This window comes from Myotis brandtii, unplaced genomic scaffold (assembly GCF_000412655.1).
Source record: "Myotis brandtii unplaced genomic scaffold, ASM41265v1 scaffold410, whole genome shotgun sequence".
NCBI classification, from domain to species: domain Eukaryota; kingdom Metazoa; phylum Chordata; class Mammalia; order Chiroptera; family Vespertilionidae; genus Myotis; species Myotis brandtii.
In genome coordinates, this window is record NW_005365764.1 from 767,843 (window position 1) to 783,844 (window position 16,002).

General features: G+C 45.7%; 1 protein-coding gene across 2 annotated transcripts in view; it reads left to right on the top strand.

Moving 5' to 3' along the window:
• UBE4B (ubiquitination factor E4B) overlaps positions 1–16,002 on the top strand; it is an 89,429-nt gene continuing 73,427 nt past the window's right edge. Inside the window, exon 1 of one of the 2 annotated variants that reach the window (XM_005873411.2) lies at positions 1–245. In XM_005873411.2, coding sequence (XP_005873473.1) covers positions 222–245 — 24 coding nt within the window. In that variant the 5' untranslated portion in view covers positions 1–221. The remainder of the gene's footprint in view (positions 246–16,002) is intronic. The other variant, XM_014545471.1, reaches the window with a different exon arrangement.

The following is a 16,002-nucleotide window of genomic DNA, read 5'->3' on the forward strand; positions in this document are numbered from 1 at the left end:
CCAGGAGCCGGAGGAGGCTCCGGGGCGATCGGGGTGACCGGCGCCCAGGCGGTCCAGTGCCTCGTGTGTTCTTATTTGTTCACCTCTGACTATGCAATTCTGAAGCCTCCCCCATTCGGGGGACCCGGCAGCCCGACCGACACCTTCCACCCGCCTCGCGCCCTGGTCTCAAAGCACAGAAGGATCGCTCCCTAACGCCTTTCACCATTAAGAGGAAAGCGATGGAGGAGCTGAGCGCTGATGAGGTGAGGAGGTTGGGGGACACCTGGGGAGAGGAGTTGGCAACTCTTTGGCGCTTTGGAAAGGGGTGATCTTGCGCCAGAGGCGAGGGGACGGAGATGACATTTTCCAAGGAGGAGGCGAGTCCCCCCTGAGAGGGTCCCCGGTTGTACTCTCCCGTACCCCTCGCCTTCTTCCTTCATCCTGGACTCCATTTGCTTCTTTTCGAATCTTCTCTTCGGGCCTGAAGAGAAGAGCCTATCGCGGCGTTTATTCTTTTCTTCGGGGTATTGAAGCAACAAGGGCTAGATTCACAGCAAGTTCAATGTGTGCGCGCCCGCGCGTGCGCTCGCGCCTGGCTGCTGCAGAGATTTAGAGAATTAATTTTGGGGTGAAGTCGGAATGTGTGTATGCATTTTTAAGGGAAGTATTTGAAAACCCCAGTGTGTATGGCTACTTCATTGTGTAAGTTGATTAAGCACACGTTTGTGTTTGGGGGCGGCCTGCAGACAGATTATTTGATATTAAAAAAAACCCCATGTATATTCTCCATAGCTTAGTGAATTCCAGTTAAATTCTAGTGATTTAACAGGCCACTTATGACTCCTGGCCCACTTCTCTTTAATTCAGCCTTTTTTTCTGGTTTTTGTCCCTTTCAAACTTGGTTTTGCTGTAGCAGACAGGGAACGACAAGCAACTGGAAGCAAATGGCTTTGCAAAACTGCCCCTGTTACGATTCTGAAGGGAGTCTTACAGATTCCTTTCTTGATGCTTTAAACTTTAAATAATCTGAGGTTATTTAACACGATTGTCATAAAAACAGCGGCAGTTAGGGTACAAGGAATTTTCATGTGATTCTACTGACTTCTCCCTTTTCACAAATGGGACCCCTCCCAGGACCCCTGCCGGCCTCCCTCTCTTCAATCTCTACCTCATTTCTTCAGCTGGTTCATACAGAACTTCCCTAGAGTGTTGTGAAAGTAGCCATCCATCAACGTTGGTTGTACTATAAAACTTCTATGCTTCAGTTTTAGCTACAGAGTTTCAATGTCCAGGGTGTGGAGCAAGAGTAGGCTTACAGTTGCTCATATGGACAGTAAGACAATATTTAATAAAGAACAATACAGGAATAAACTGTGTTTTCTGTACCCCAAACTGTAAACCTTTTGCTCCACCCTGTATTTACTTTGTAACAAAAGTTCTCTAGGGATGGGGCATGCAAGTGGTGGGTTAAGGGTCAGGTAGGAAAGGAAGCAAATAATTTTGTTGATTGTGCTACTTGGCTGTTTGCAAAGTCAGGATTGCCCATTCTGTGTTACTGTCTCTGTTGTCTCAACTACATCAGGAGCGTAATCTTAAATTAGGAGACTATTGAACAGTTTCTTTTATTCAGGCAGGAACTATGCGTTACCCTTAGGGGCACTTTGTTTTATGTAGTTTTTAAGTGTCCTCCTCCCTTTTTTCTTTACTATTAATTCTAATAGTAGTTTCTCTTAAGACAAAGAATCTGTGTTTTTTAATAGTCCTTTACTTTTTTTTTTCCCCTTGACATTCTCTAAATTGTCCCTGGTTTAGAAGTTTTTACATACTTGACTTTTCACCAAGCAATTGTTATCAAACCAATAAAGCATACAGACCAGTTAAAGATTCTGTATATTTGAACTGTGGCTCTTCACTCTATCCAGTCCTTGAGGAAGGTCTAACTTTTTTGTGACCATATAAGGACAAATGTAATGGTAGTGGAGGAGATAGAAAAACATCTATCAAGATCAACAGAATATTAAAATCATGCGAGCATCATAATTCACGAATATAAGATCAATCTAAAATTATGTTCAACAAATTAGTTGGCCTGAACACAAAGGGGTAGTTAAATACCTGGTAATTTTACTCTCAGCAGAACCTAGAACAGTTTTTGGTTTGTTTGTTTTTAAAAATCTTCTTAAGGTGTGTTTTTTCCCCCTCCTTAAATCCATTTCCTTTAATTCTGCGATTAGGTGAGTAGTTGTCAACAGAGATATTTCCAAAGCTTTTCTCTTTGCATTGTCACTCTATTGGTGGGAACTTCTGTCGCCGACAGGGCAGGTGACATTCATTTAGTTAGAAAATAATACACTTATGTTACTAAAAATTCAAACATACATCTCAGGGTGAAATCAGGCAAGACACTGAGTGATCTTTCCATCTAAAATAGGGAGTTAGGCCAGGAAGAGTTTCATCTTTTTAACAAAATGAAAATGTATGAGGATATCGTCCAAGATAAATAGAGGCTGCTGTAACCAGACTGGTAGCTCTAGAAGATTTTACAGTCTGGCACTTTGGGGTCTCTCATAGATCACCTTGAGTTCTTGTACATTTCTTCTCTTGTGCTTTCAAAGTAGAGTAGTTGGTTAACTTCATTGCTGCTCTTTCTGTGTATAGCGCATGGCAGGCAATTCATTGCTCTGCGGAGCAGATCCATGACTCAGTTCAACCTCGTCATGAGCCCACATTCCAAAGGGTCATTATTTACATTATATTCATTCTGCGCCCTGCTCAGGTGGTGTTTTTCATATACCAAACTGGTGCTGTGAGTAGGGCAGGTATTTTAAACTGTTTTCAACTGTGGTGATGAAATTGCATTGAAATGACTCGCTTTTTTTTTTCTTTTGTTAAATCTTTATGACCTGGTTCATCTTCAAGATGGCTGGCTGGGGTTTAGGGTGTGGTCAAGGTTTTAGAAGCGTGGTAAGTCTTCCCTCTCAAATGTAGAGTATGGGACTGTTAATGTAAAAACATTCAAACCTGTAAAGAATTTTTGTGAGTTTATTTGAGCCAAACTGTCGAAAATTGCTGGGAAGCAGAATCTCAACAGATTGGGATAAAGCTCCGGAGAATGGCTTATTTTTTATTTTTTACCTAATTTTATTCTTTTCAATCAAAGGAGGAGACATAGGTGGGTTATAGGAAATCTATTGCTGGTAGATTAGGGAGGTGGGAGAAAGCAAAGCGTGTAAACCTCTGGGATGGATAAAAAGTAAAATGATAGACACATTACTTAGGTGGGTACAGGACAGTTAACAGTCAACAATTAACATGATAACAATAACAAGGAAGGAATTTATGGTGTCTGTCCTGGCACCAAGATCATTTGGTTGTACCCTGAGGGGTCCAGAAAAAAGGAAAATTACAAGTTACCTTGACATTTCAATGATATGTTATTGTAGATGCAAAAAGACAGTAAGCTCAGTCAAAGTAAAAATTGACCTTGTCAGGGACCGTACTGGCCTAGGAGTTGACTACCCACCATAACTGCCCTTAGTTAAAGTTTAATTTCAGACCATCCTTTGTGGTCACCCTAGGTCAGGGGTGGGCAACCTTTTTGTGAGTGCGTGCCAAAACCAGCAAAATCTCTGACTCAAAATTCTTCTGTGTGCCAACCCTAATTTTTTGAGAACATGTTACACCTACTTGATATCTCTTAAGGTGTACGTATGTGAAGAACCTTGAAGAAATAATAAAATTCATTCGAGTGACAAAAACGCAGTATATGATGATGAAAAATACATTTATTTTTTAATGTATACATGTACACTGATAGTCTGACAGAAAAATTTATGACTGCATTTGATATTATCAGTGGGACTTCTGCTGCATCACTGATGACAGAGATTTTACATCAGGTTTATATTTCATGACCTTCAGAGATATGCACGAGCTACTACTTTCATCCGTCAGGCTACTCCTATTACGAGACTTAACAAAATTCATCACTGAGAACAAAGATTCACACGCATATGTGGATGAAACCAAAACACTGGTCGGATCTAGGAAGGCAGGGAGAGTTAAGGCAGAGGCATAGAAATTGTTCTTCTCCTCTCTCGTCAATCCATGTCTATGGTCTTTAAGATAACTTGTTATGTAAAATTATTTATTTATCTAAGATGCACCTACACTGAATTTATCTGAAAAATAAAAAAGTCGATATTAAGAAAAAAATTGTAAATGGAAGATTATAAGAGAGGTGCCAGCAAGAGTTACTGGCGTGTCATGTTTGGCACGCATGACAGGGGTTGCCCACCCCTGCCCTAGGTCCTTGAGTTTGCAAGACCGCCATGCAGGCCTTCCCTGAGCTGGCCAGGGTAGCATGTGGCCCCTTTCGTCCACAGGACCTTGAACTTTTAGTTGTACTCTCTTAGTGGAAAGGGACTGACATTTAAAAAAATACATGTTTTTGTTGATTTCAGAGAGGAAGGGAGAGGGTAGAGAGAGAGAGAGAGAGAGAGAGCGAGAAACTGATGTGAGAGAATCATTGATCACCTGCCTCTTGCACTCCCCCTGCTAAGGGTGGAGTCCACAACCCAGGCATGTGCCCTTGACTGAAATCAAACCCGGGACCCTTCAGTCCGCAGGCCGACGCTCTATCCACTGAGCCAAACCAGCTAGGGTAAGGGACTGATATTTAAAAAATAAAATCTCTATTGTTGAAAGTATTACATTGACCCCCTTCTAGCCTGCCCTAGGCCTTCACCACCCTATTGTTTGTGTCCATGGGTTATGCATATACACATACAAGTTATTTGGTTGATCTCTTCCCATGCCCTCCACTGAGATTCAACAGTCAGGAACCAACATTTATTAACAGCTTAGAAGCCTGGTCTGTGCCAGGCTCTTTGCCACCATTGTCTCATTTGATAAAGACTACAATCAAGGAGGTCCTTCACTTTCCCTTATTTTATAGGTGCGGCAACGGAGGTTTAGATTAAGTAATTTGTCCATAGTGACCTGGCTTAGAAGTGATGGAGTTGGAGTTCAAACTCAGCTTTCCTTATCTAAAAGCTTTTTTTTTTAATTACACTTTACTGCTTAACAACTGGCAATAAATACATCACAACTTCTATATAAACTAGAGGCCCGGTGCACAAAATTAGTGCATGGGTAGGGTCCCTAGGCCTGGCCAGCGATCAGGGCCTATCTGTGGGGCACCTGGTGGGTCCCCCGCTGGCACCCGCCTTGGCCGGCTGGTGCCACCTGCTCGCTGGTTGCCTCCCTCTGCAGGGCGATGGTTGCCTCCCTCTGGGGGTAGCTCCTGCGTTGAGCGTTTGTCTCCTGGTGGTCAGTGTATGTCATAGCGACCGGTCATTCTGCCGTTTAGTTGATTTGCATATTAGGCTTTTATTATATAGGACTAGAGGCCCAGTGCATGAAAATTCATGCACTGGAGGGGGGTCCCTTAGCCCAGCCTGCCCCCTCTCACAGTCCGGGAGCCCTCAGGGATGGGAACCCACACCTCTGCTGCTGCCACTGCCGACAGCGCAAGCCTCAGCCGGCTCTGGTTACCTGAGCCTTGGGCGGCCCTGGTTACCTGAGCCTCGGGCGACCCTGGGTGGCTGGGGGGCTGAGGGGACTGGGTGCTGCCATCTTGTGGCTGTGGGCACCGCCTCTTTGAGGGCGTGGCAGTCAATTAGCATATTCCCTCCTTATTGGCTGTGGGCACCACCATCTTTGAGGGCGGGGCAATCAATTAGCATATTCCCTCCTTATTGGCTGTGGGGCGCCACCATCTTTGAGGGCAGGGCAGTCATTTAGCATATTCCCTCCTTATTGGTTGTGGGTGCCGCCATCTTTGAGGGCGTGGCAGTAAATTAGCATATTCCCTCCTTATTGGCTGGGGGGCGCCACCATCTTTGAGGGCAGGGCAGTCATTTAGCATATTCCCTCCTTATTGGCTGGGGGGCGCCACCATCTTTGAGGGCAGGGCAGTCATTTAGCATATTCCCTCCTTATTGGCTGTGGGTGCCGCCATCTTTGCAACAGTGTGAGGGGTCAATTAGCATATTCCCTCTTTATTAGATAGGATATCCTAACATGCATGATCTGCATAGTTTTTCTATAGAATGCATGATACAATCCAATTTATAGTATTTCTTGGTACTGACTTTCATCACACCCCTCCAGAATGTTCATTCAACAAACATTTTTTAAAAAGATGCTGTGCCCTGGCCAGCATAGCTCAGTGGTTGAACGTCACCCTATGAGCTAGGAGGTCATGGTTTGATTCCCGGTCAGGGCACATGCCCAAGTTGTGGGCTTGATCCCCAGTGTAGGCATACAGGAGGTAGCCGATCAGAGATTCTCTTTTATCATTGATATTTTTATCTTTCTCTCCCTTCCTCTCTGAAATCAATAAAAATACATTTAAAAAAAAATGATGCTGTGTATTCCCAGCAATGTGTTACATAGGTAAGGAGAAAGACAGTCCTTTTTCTTCTTCCTTTTTTTTTAAAAAAAATATTGATTTTTTACAGAGAGGAAGGGAGAGGGACAGAGAGTCAGAAACATGGAGGAGAGAGAAACACTGACTAGCTGCCTCCTGCACACCCTCTACTGGGGATGTGCCTGCAACCAAGGTACATGCCCTTGACCAGAATCGAACCCGGGACCCTTCAGTCCCCAGGCCGACGCTCTATCCACTGAGCCAAACTGATCAGGGCGACAGTCCTTTTTCTTAAATTATAATTTAACAAGTGGATGGGAAGAGATGGAGATAGATAGATAGATAGATAGATAGGTAGATAGGAATCCCACAATAGCAGTACCGGGTGCTTACTATTGTGGTGGTGGTAGGGACAAGACATTAAGGGACCCTGGTAGGGCAGTGTGTTGGTGGAGACTTACAAGAAAAAACTGATGTTTATGCTGAGCAGTAGTTGCTGGGGAAGGGCCCTTGGAACTGGCTGTGACACAGGATCAGGAAAGAGCAAGCAGTAGTGGGACTGGAGACGGGATTTTGCCGGGGGAGCCAGATCATGCCTAGGAGTTTCAACTTTGTCAGTAGGACTGTAGGAAGCCTTTGAGGGATCTTAGACTTGGCAAGGGTGTCGAAGGTGGATTGGTGGAAGGTGGCTGCAAGGCAGGAGGCTCTGTTGCTCTCGAGGAGTGAGACGGTGGGGTCCAAAGTAAGGCGCTGGCAGTGGGTATGGAGGAGGGCAGACATCAGAAATATCCAGGATCTAAGTTAAACCCACCTTGAATGATCAGTTTGTTATGAAGGGGGTGGGGGTGGGGAAGGAATAAAGAAGAATCGAGTCCTTGGTTTCTAGCTTGGAGAAGGATGGGTGGGCGGGAGGAACCAGGAAATCCAGACAAGGAACAGATTTTGGAGATGCAGGTGGGTTCGTTTAAACCTTTCAAAGATGAGCCAACATGGAGATTCCCTCCCCTGGCCTTTCTTCTCTAACATCTCCATCTTTTTTATTATTATTATTATTATTTAATATGTTTTTACTGATTTTAGAGAGAGGAAGGGAGAGGGATAGAGAGATAGAAACATCTATCAGCCGCCTCCTGCACGCCCCCTACTGGGGATCAAGCCCGCACCTGGGGCATGTGCCTTTACTGATTTTAGAGCGAGGAAGGGAGAGGGATAGAGAGATAGAAACATCTATCAGCCGCCTCCTGCACGCCCCCTACTGGGGATCAAGCCCGCACCTGGGGCATGTGCCTTGACTGGTAATCAAACCTGATGACCTCTTGGTTCATGGGTCAACACTCAACCACTGAGCTACACTGGCCTGGCAAACATCTGCATCTTTTTTTTTAAAATCTCACCTGAGGATATGTTTAGAGAGAGAGAGAAAGAGAGAGAAAGAGAGATCAATGTGAGAGAGAAACATCAATCGGTTGCTTCCAGTACACAACCCAACTGGGGATCGAACCCGAAACCTAGGTATGTGCCCCGATTGGAAATTGAACCAGCAACCTTTTGGTGTGTGGGACGACACTCCAACTAACTGAGCCACCTGGCCAGAGCAGACATCTCCATCTTTAAGACCTTTTCTTTGTGACAGACCTCAGAACTTAAGCTCACTTTTCCCAGGTAGATGGTTGCTGCCACCACTATACCCAGGATTCCTCTTCAGTCCTGGTAGGAGTGTGGGATGCAGCTTCCCAGGCCCCTTCTCCACTCCTTTTGTTCATTTTAACCAAGAGATGGAGAATGATAATCATATCAGCCGACATTTATTGAGCTCTTAATATGTGCTAAGCACTTAACTTGCTCAGCAAGGCTGGTGTTATCCCCATTTTAAAGATAAGAAAACTGAGGCTAATAAAATTAATAATTCATTGAAAGGCACACAACTAATATGCAGTAGAACCTGGATGCTAATCCAAGAGTTCTTAATCCCTTTACTAAACTACCTGCAAAACAGAAATAACCTGAGCAAGTTTTACTGTTTATAGCAATTTTTGTTGTTGTTAATCCTCACACAAGGATATTTTTCCATTGATTTTTAGAGAGAGTGGAAGGGAGGGGGAGAGACAGAAAAATCGATGTGAGAAAGACACATCGATTGGTTGCCTCCCGCATACACCCCAACCAGGGCCAGGGATTGAGCTGCAACTTAGGTATGTGCCTAAGTTGACTGGAATCAAACCCGGGACCCCTCAGTCTGAGGGCTGATGCTGTATCCACTGAGCCAAACCGGCTAGGGAAGCATTTTTATTGTTCCTTTTATATATATATATATAATTGATTTCTTATAGAGAGGAAGGGAGAGGGATAGAGAGCTAGAAACATTGATGAGAGAGAAACATCAATCAGCTGCCTCCTGCACACCCCCTACTGGGGATGTGCCCACAACCGAGGTACATGCCCTTGCCTGGAATCGAACCTGGGATCCTTCAGTCCGCAGGCCGATGCTCTACCCACTGAGCCAAACCAGTTAGGGCTTATTGTTCCTTTTGAGATAGGCAGTGGAAGCCCTGGTTATTGCTAAGGGTGGAGCTCATCAAATACCCTCTACTCTTGTGGGGGAAGAAGAGAGAAAGACTCTGAGCGGGGCCTGTGGCCTTCAGGTCTTTGCTCTGTAGAGTGTGTTTTCTCTCAAGGTTCTTACAGTGAGTCTAGGTCAGGAGTGGGCAAACTTTTTGACTCGAGGGCCACAATGGGTTCTTAAACTGGACCGGAGGGCCGGAACAAAAGCATGGATGGAGTGTTTGTGTGAACTAATATAAATTCAAAGTAAACATCATTACATAAAAGGGTACGGTCTTTTTTTTTTTTTTTTTAGTTTTATTCATTTCAAACGGGCCGGATCCGGCCCGCGGGCCGTAGTTTGCCCACGGCTGGGCTAGGTGGAGACGTCTTCGTCTTCCTGCTCATTCCGGGGCATTTACTGCATACTTGCTGCGTGTCAGACATCACCCGAGCCCTGCTTGCCTGGAGCTTCATTCCAGGCAGAGAAGCCATGGAAAACACTGTACACCGCGCTGTCATTGGCGATAAGTACTATGAAGAAGGATAAAGTAGGCTAAAGAGGTGGAGAGCAGTGGGCGTGGGGAGTGTATGCAGTTTTGGGAGGTGGCTTTTGAATAGAAACTTAAAGACGACAGAGAGCCATCGGGGGGGAAGAGTGTTCCCAGGTGCCGGGAACAGCAGCCACCAGGGGTGCATCCTGGATCTGCTCCAAGAACAGCCAAGTGTGGTTGGAGCCTACTTAGCAAGGGCTCAGCGGCAGGGGAGGAAGTTATTCATTATTTTGTAGCAGAAATTTACTGAGTTCTTGTAACTGGGCTTCAGTCCTCTCTGAAGCCCTCCCTCCCTTTTTTCACATTCCAGCATCTCTGAAATGGGGATGCTTCTAGGAATGGTGTACTCACCATGGGCCAGGTGGCAGTTGTGACACCGTGTCATTTCCTGTTTATGTGCCAGCCTGGTTATACCTGTTCATGTTATTGTCCCTTCAGCTGAGTGCTACCTGTATTGCATTTAGTTGCTACTTTAAATGCATTCAAACAAATTACACTTTGATCAGCAATGAAAGCAAATGTTACTTTGTATGAGAAAAGGAATGGAAACTAATAGGGAGTCAATCTGATGTTAGCAAAGAACTACTACTGTTGGTTATTGGAGGAATGACTGCAATTTCATATTTTATTGCAAAGCAACAGCCAAGTGCATTAGGGAGCTTTAGACAGGCAGAAACCCACAAGTCTGTGAAGCTGTGTCACATTTTGCAACTGAACATACAATTAGAAGGATTGCCTTTCACACCCAGACAATCAGCTGAAGGTCAAAGACACTCCATATTCCTCAGAAAGAAATTTCAGCCCTGGCCGGTTTGGCTCAGTGGATCGAGCATCGGCCTGCGGACTGAAAGGTCTCGGGTTCGATTCCAATCAAGGGCATGTACCTTGGTTGCAGGCTCGATCCCCAGTCAGGGCGAGTGAGTGCTAGAGGCAACCAATCAATGTCTCTTCACATTGATGTTTCTCTCTTTCTGTCTCTCCCCTCCCTTCCACTCTCTGTAAAAATCAATGGAAAAAATATTTTCCGGTGAGGATTAACAGCAACAAAAAAACAAAACAAAAAAAGAAAGAAATTTCAGAGCAGTGAGAGGCTGGTGAAATGATTACTGCTCTGTGTGGGTCTGTCGTTAGGCATTTTGTGTGGTTTAATGGGCAGTATTTTTTTTCTTGGTGGTGCAAAACTAATGGGGCAGCTCACAATCAGTGGCATCTTATATTTGATGAAACACAATATACACACAGCGTTGTTCAGGACCACATTTCCACATTCCAGCACCTTTGAAATGGGGATGCTTCTTACGATGGTGTAATCCCTGTTGGCCAGGTGGCAGTCGTGACACAGGCAGTCCTTCTACTTGTATGTTCAGTTGCAAAATGGGACACAGCTTCACAGACTGGTGGGTTTCTGTTTGTCTGTGAACAATACAGGCAGAAGTCCCTGCTTTCATGGGGCTTACATTCTGATTTATGTTTTAAAAGAATCCCTCTGGCGGCTGTGAAGAGAATAGATAAAGGGGAAAGAGTGAAAGCAGAGAGAAAGCTTAGGAGCCATTATAAGGACCAGGATCAGTGGTGGAGAAGGGGGGCGAGGAAGGGTCAGATAGCGATGGCCAGGTATTTTGTGGGTAGAGCCAATAGGATTGGGTGACGGGGTGGGTATGGGCTGTGGAGGAGTCGAGAATGGCCACGTGAGTTGAGATATCATTGGGGGTGCCATTGCAGCAGAGAGCCATGAAGTGGCAGCTGCCTAAAGGAAATAGACACTGATTTCTCTCTAAGTAGAAGTCTGGGCAGGAGGCAGGGGGCTGCTGTGGCAGCTCCGTGCTCAGCAGGGGCCCAGGCGCCTTCGGTCTTGTACCAACTCTCCTAACATATGGCTTCCATCTCTTGGGCCATGTCTGTCTGAGTTCTGCCCGGCGGGGAGGGGAAGGAGAAGTCGTGCTCCTTCTCTTTAGTGGCACAGCTTGCAAGTGGCTCCGATCACCTCTGCTCACCTCCCACCGGCCAGAACCTGAGTCACATGGCCACGGCTACTGCCAGGAAGCAGAGAAATACACTTTTACTGGGTAACCATATGTTCAGCGTTCAGCTAAAAGTTCCCTTATGCTAGAAGGGGACAACAGTCTAGCCCTTTCTTTCTAAACCCTTCTTCCCAAATGTTGACCACACTCTGCACCTTCCCAAAGGAGACAGCCCTCAGTCACCTTCAGAGCCCAGAATCTCTGGGAGGTACACAAGGTGGGCAAAAGTAGGTTTACAGTTGTAATACAAGAAAATAATACAATAATTAACAAATAATACAGGAATAAACTCTGTGTTTTGTGTACTTGCAACTGTAAACCTACTTTTGTTCCACTCCTTACAGCCCAGGAACCTTTAGATTAAAATACAAATTATCTGCCTGGCTGGTATGGCTTAGTGGTTGAGCGTCGACCTATGAACCAGGAGGTCACAGTTCAATTCCTGGTTGGGGCACATGCCCGGGTTGCGGGCTCCATCCCCAGTGTGGGGCGTGCAGGAGACAGCAGATCAATGATTCTCTCTCATCATTGATGTTTCTCTCTCTCTCTCTTCCCCCCTCTCCCTTCCTCTCTGAAATCAATAAAAATACATTAAAAAATAAAATATACGTTATCTGCTGTCCCCCTCCCCAGCATGTAGTGTGGTGGAGTAGGTTAGGAGGCTGGAAATAAAAACTCGCAGTTGGAAAAGGAAAGAGTGGGTATGCAGACCCCTAACTGTCCATAGCGTTGCCAGCTCCTGCCAGGCTGCGTGTGGGCTCCCCGCCTGGCGGTGTGGGAGTGCCTGACAGCCTGGTCAGCACCCTCTCTGCTCTCTCCCAGGAATTCCCTTGCCCCTGGCGCTCTGGAAGGTCTTCAGGGGCTGTTCTCCTCTGGAACCAGGTCATTGGAGACTCTCCCCTGCGGGTTCTGCAGCTTGTTTCCTGCTGGACACTGAAGGAGTTGGCCTTTCAACCCTACTCAGCCCCGAATTACTAGGCTCTGAGTAAACTTACATGAGACCATGGACATGCCTCAGGCACATCTGTGTTTCCTCTTATGCCTGCATGCAAATCAGCAAGCTGTAGCTTGAGTCTGTCTCATTCTTGTGGGACTTCTTGCTTAAGGTGGCAAGAAGCCAGTAAGCACCCAAATTCTAAACTGTTCAACCAGTTTCCCTAGAATTACAGGCGTGTTGGCATGCAGGCTGTTTTCCAAGGTGTCACAGGTTTTACCAAATGTTTTATTGTGGCCTAACAAGGCTCACCAGCCTTCCTCCTGTAATGTCTGTCCCTGTGCTGATCCCTAAGCCATAGCCACATAAATTCTGTTAAGATTGGGAGCTCCAACATAATAATGGCTTAAACAAGATAGAGGCTTACTTTTTTTTTAAAATATATTTTATTGATTTTTTACAGAGAGGAAGGGAGAGGGATAGAGAGTTATAAACATTGATGAGAGAGAAACATCAATTCACCTGCTTCCTGCACACTCCCTACTGGGGATGTGGCCGTAACCAAGGTACATGCCCTTGACTGGAATCGAACCTGGGACCCTTAAGTCCACAGGCTGACGCTCTGTCCGCTGAGCCAAACCAGTTAGGGCTAGAGGCATACTTTTTAACCCTTTATTTAAATCATTTTAAAAAAACTTTTCAATGACAGTTGACATACAATATTCGTTTCAGTGATGAGACATTATATAATTTACTAAGTGATCATCTCGATAAATCTCGCATCCACTGACACCATACATAGTTATTAGAATACTAGAGGCCCGATGCACAAAAATCATGCATAAGTAGGCCTTCCTTCCCCCAGCTGCCGGCACCGGCTTCCCTCTGGCACCCAGGACTGGGCCTGGCTTTGCTCCGGCCACCTGCAGGCACCGGGACTGGGCTGGCTTTGCTCCGGCCACCTGCAGGCACCCGAGACCTGGGCTTCCCTCCGGCCCCAGCTTCATCCGGAAGGACAACCAGAATGACGTCCAGAAGGATGTCTGGTCTAATTAGCATATTAACCTTTTATAATTATAGATTATTGACTATATTTCTTATACTGTACTTTATATCCCCGTGACTATTCTGTAACAACCAATTTGTACTTTTTAAAAAAATCCTCAGGTGCGGGGGTGGGCTGGAGGAGGTCAATGGGGGAAAAGGGGAGACATACGAAATAATTTTAACAATAAAGAATTATTAAAAAAAAAATCCTTGCCCAAGAATATGTTTAGAGAACGGGAGGGAGAGAGAGAGAAACATTGATGTGGGAGAGAAACATCGATTAGTTGCCTCCCGAATGTGCTCTGACAGGGGTTGGATCTGCAGTCTGTTGGTTTACAGGAGGACACTCCAGCCAACTGGGCCACCCCGCCAGGGCACAGGTATTCTTTTGAAATTGATTGTAAAAGTATCAGAACCCGTGAGAGAAAGCGGAAGATGGTGAAAAACCTCTGATACTGGTGTGTACTTGCTGGCCTGAAAGGTTTTGCAATTATCAGGGTCAGCCAATTGTGTGACCCCAGACTCTCCTAAACATTTTAAGAGTCAGCAGAAGCTGGAGGAGGAGAAGGTGGGAGGAGTAGGAAGAGCAGAAAAGGTGTCTGATTAAAATTACTTCTCCTGGTACTAATCACACTGCACTGGGATTGTCTATTTGCTCGCATATTTCCTCTTGCAGTATATGTTCCTGACTAGTTTTCACTGTTTCTTTTTAAAAAAATATATTTTATTGATTTTTTATAGGGAGGAAGGGAGAGGGATAGAGAGTTAGAAACATCGATGAGAGAGAAACATCGATCAGTTGCCTCCTGCACACCTCCTACTGGGAATGTGCTCTCAACCAAGGTACATGCCCTTGACCAGAATCGAGCTTGGAACCTTTCAATCCGCAGGCCGACGCTCTGTCCACTGAGCCAAACCGGTTAGGGCTTCACTGTTTCTTTTTATCCATCTCTTAGCACAGGGTTTGGCACAGAATGACCCACAAAAGATATTTGTTAAATGGCCTGAGTTGAATATAGTGTGTCTTCATGTGACTCTTAATTTTTATGTTGCAATAGCTCTTTTGTTGTTGTTACCGCTACATTTAAGTTGCATTAGTGAAGTTAAAGGAGGCACTTGAAAGAAACATTAAGTCAGAGTTGTACTTCATAGTCAGGTATAGCTGGGTTTTATTTCCACCAACCAGTTGAATGACCCTGGGCAAAATATCTAACTTTCCTGAGCCTCGGTTTCCTTACTTGTAAAATGGGGTTTCGGATTCTTGCCTCAGGGCTTTGGTCTACAGATTAATTACCGAATGGCAGTGAACCCTAAGATGCCTGAAGCACTGCCTGGCAGAGTGGATTCCCGGGACAGATCAACTCTCTTTCCAGAGTAAGAGCGAGCTGTTCATAATTAGAATTTCAGTTGGTGCCCATATACCATTTAAGAAACCCTTTGCGGGTCATCATGCCAAGAGCATCAAGGCTGTGTCCGCCTGGTTAAGGCCTCAGAGAAGCCCTGGCTTGTGTGAAAGGTGTTGGATTCCCCTCTCTCTCCCCTTTACTTCCTAGAGTCTCTTCTCCCCCAGGGGCCACCTTCCGGCTGAAGCCACACTGTCACCTCTTGTCAGGTCTCCCATTTTCTAAAACCTGAGTGATCAGGGGCCAGAATCTGGGGGTTTGAAGGGAAGGGAATTGGACAGGCGGGACCTGAGGCGCCCCAGGAAAAACAAGCTGCGTATCTGAACGAAACTCGAGGTGACTCATCTCAAATCCGATGACTTATTTTGCCTTCTGAAGGGATTCTTCTCCTGCATGGCCGGGACACGGTGCCTGGTGGGGGTGGAGACGTTCCGAATTGGATGTCTTGTGTTAATTGCTTCCCAGCTGCATAGCTTTAGCTTCTTGTCCATTTCTTTGAAGACAGTAGTCAGGCAGGGGAAAGAGGGGTCTTTGGGGTCCTAGTATTGAGAAGTGCTCAGCCTTGCCTTAATGAGCTTCCTAATTAAACATTACGAGATAACTCAGTGCACATTCTTTCTTTGCTTCCTGTCAGTGTTTGGTACAGATTCCAGATGTGTAATAGTGTCGCGGTAATTTAATTGGTTGAATTTTCTGACGAGATGAGGTAGCACTTTGCTCATGGACCTTTTTGGGAACGGAATTCCTCGGATTTCCAAGCAAGTCATACTGAGCACCTGTCATCTGCCAGGCACTCACCTGGAACCACGTCAGGTCAGGGGCTTTCTCTTTGTCAGACCCTGTATCTGTACTTGTCATTGGGACCAGCTCCCGGGCATGTGGCCTGGACTCACAAGTGCCCGCACTTGCTGTCATGCTCCGCTGTTGCTGCCTTGCAAGTCTGAACACATTTTGAGCAAGAGGCTCTGCATTTTCATTTGGCTCCAGGCCCCGGAAATGCTGTGGCTGGTCCTGCTTGCCACTGACTTTCTCTGTGCAAGTGGATGTGACTGGGTAGAGTTCGACTAGATCCCAAGATTATAGAAAA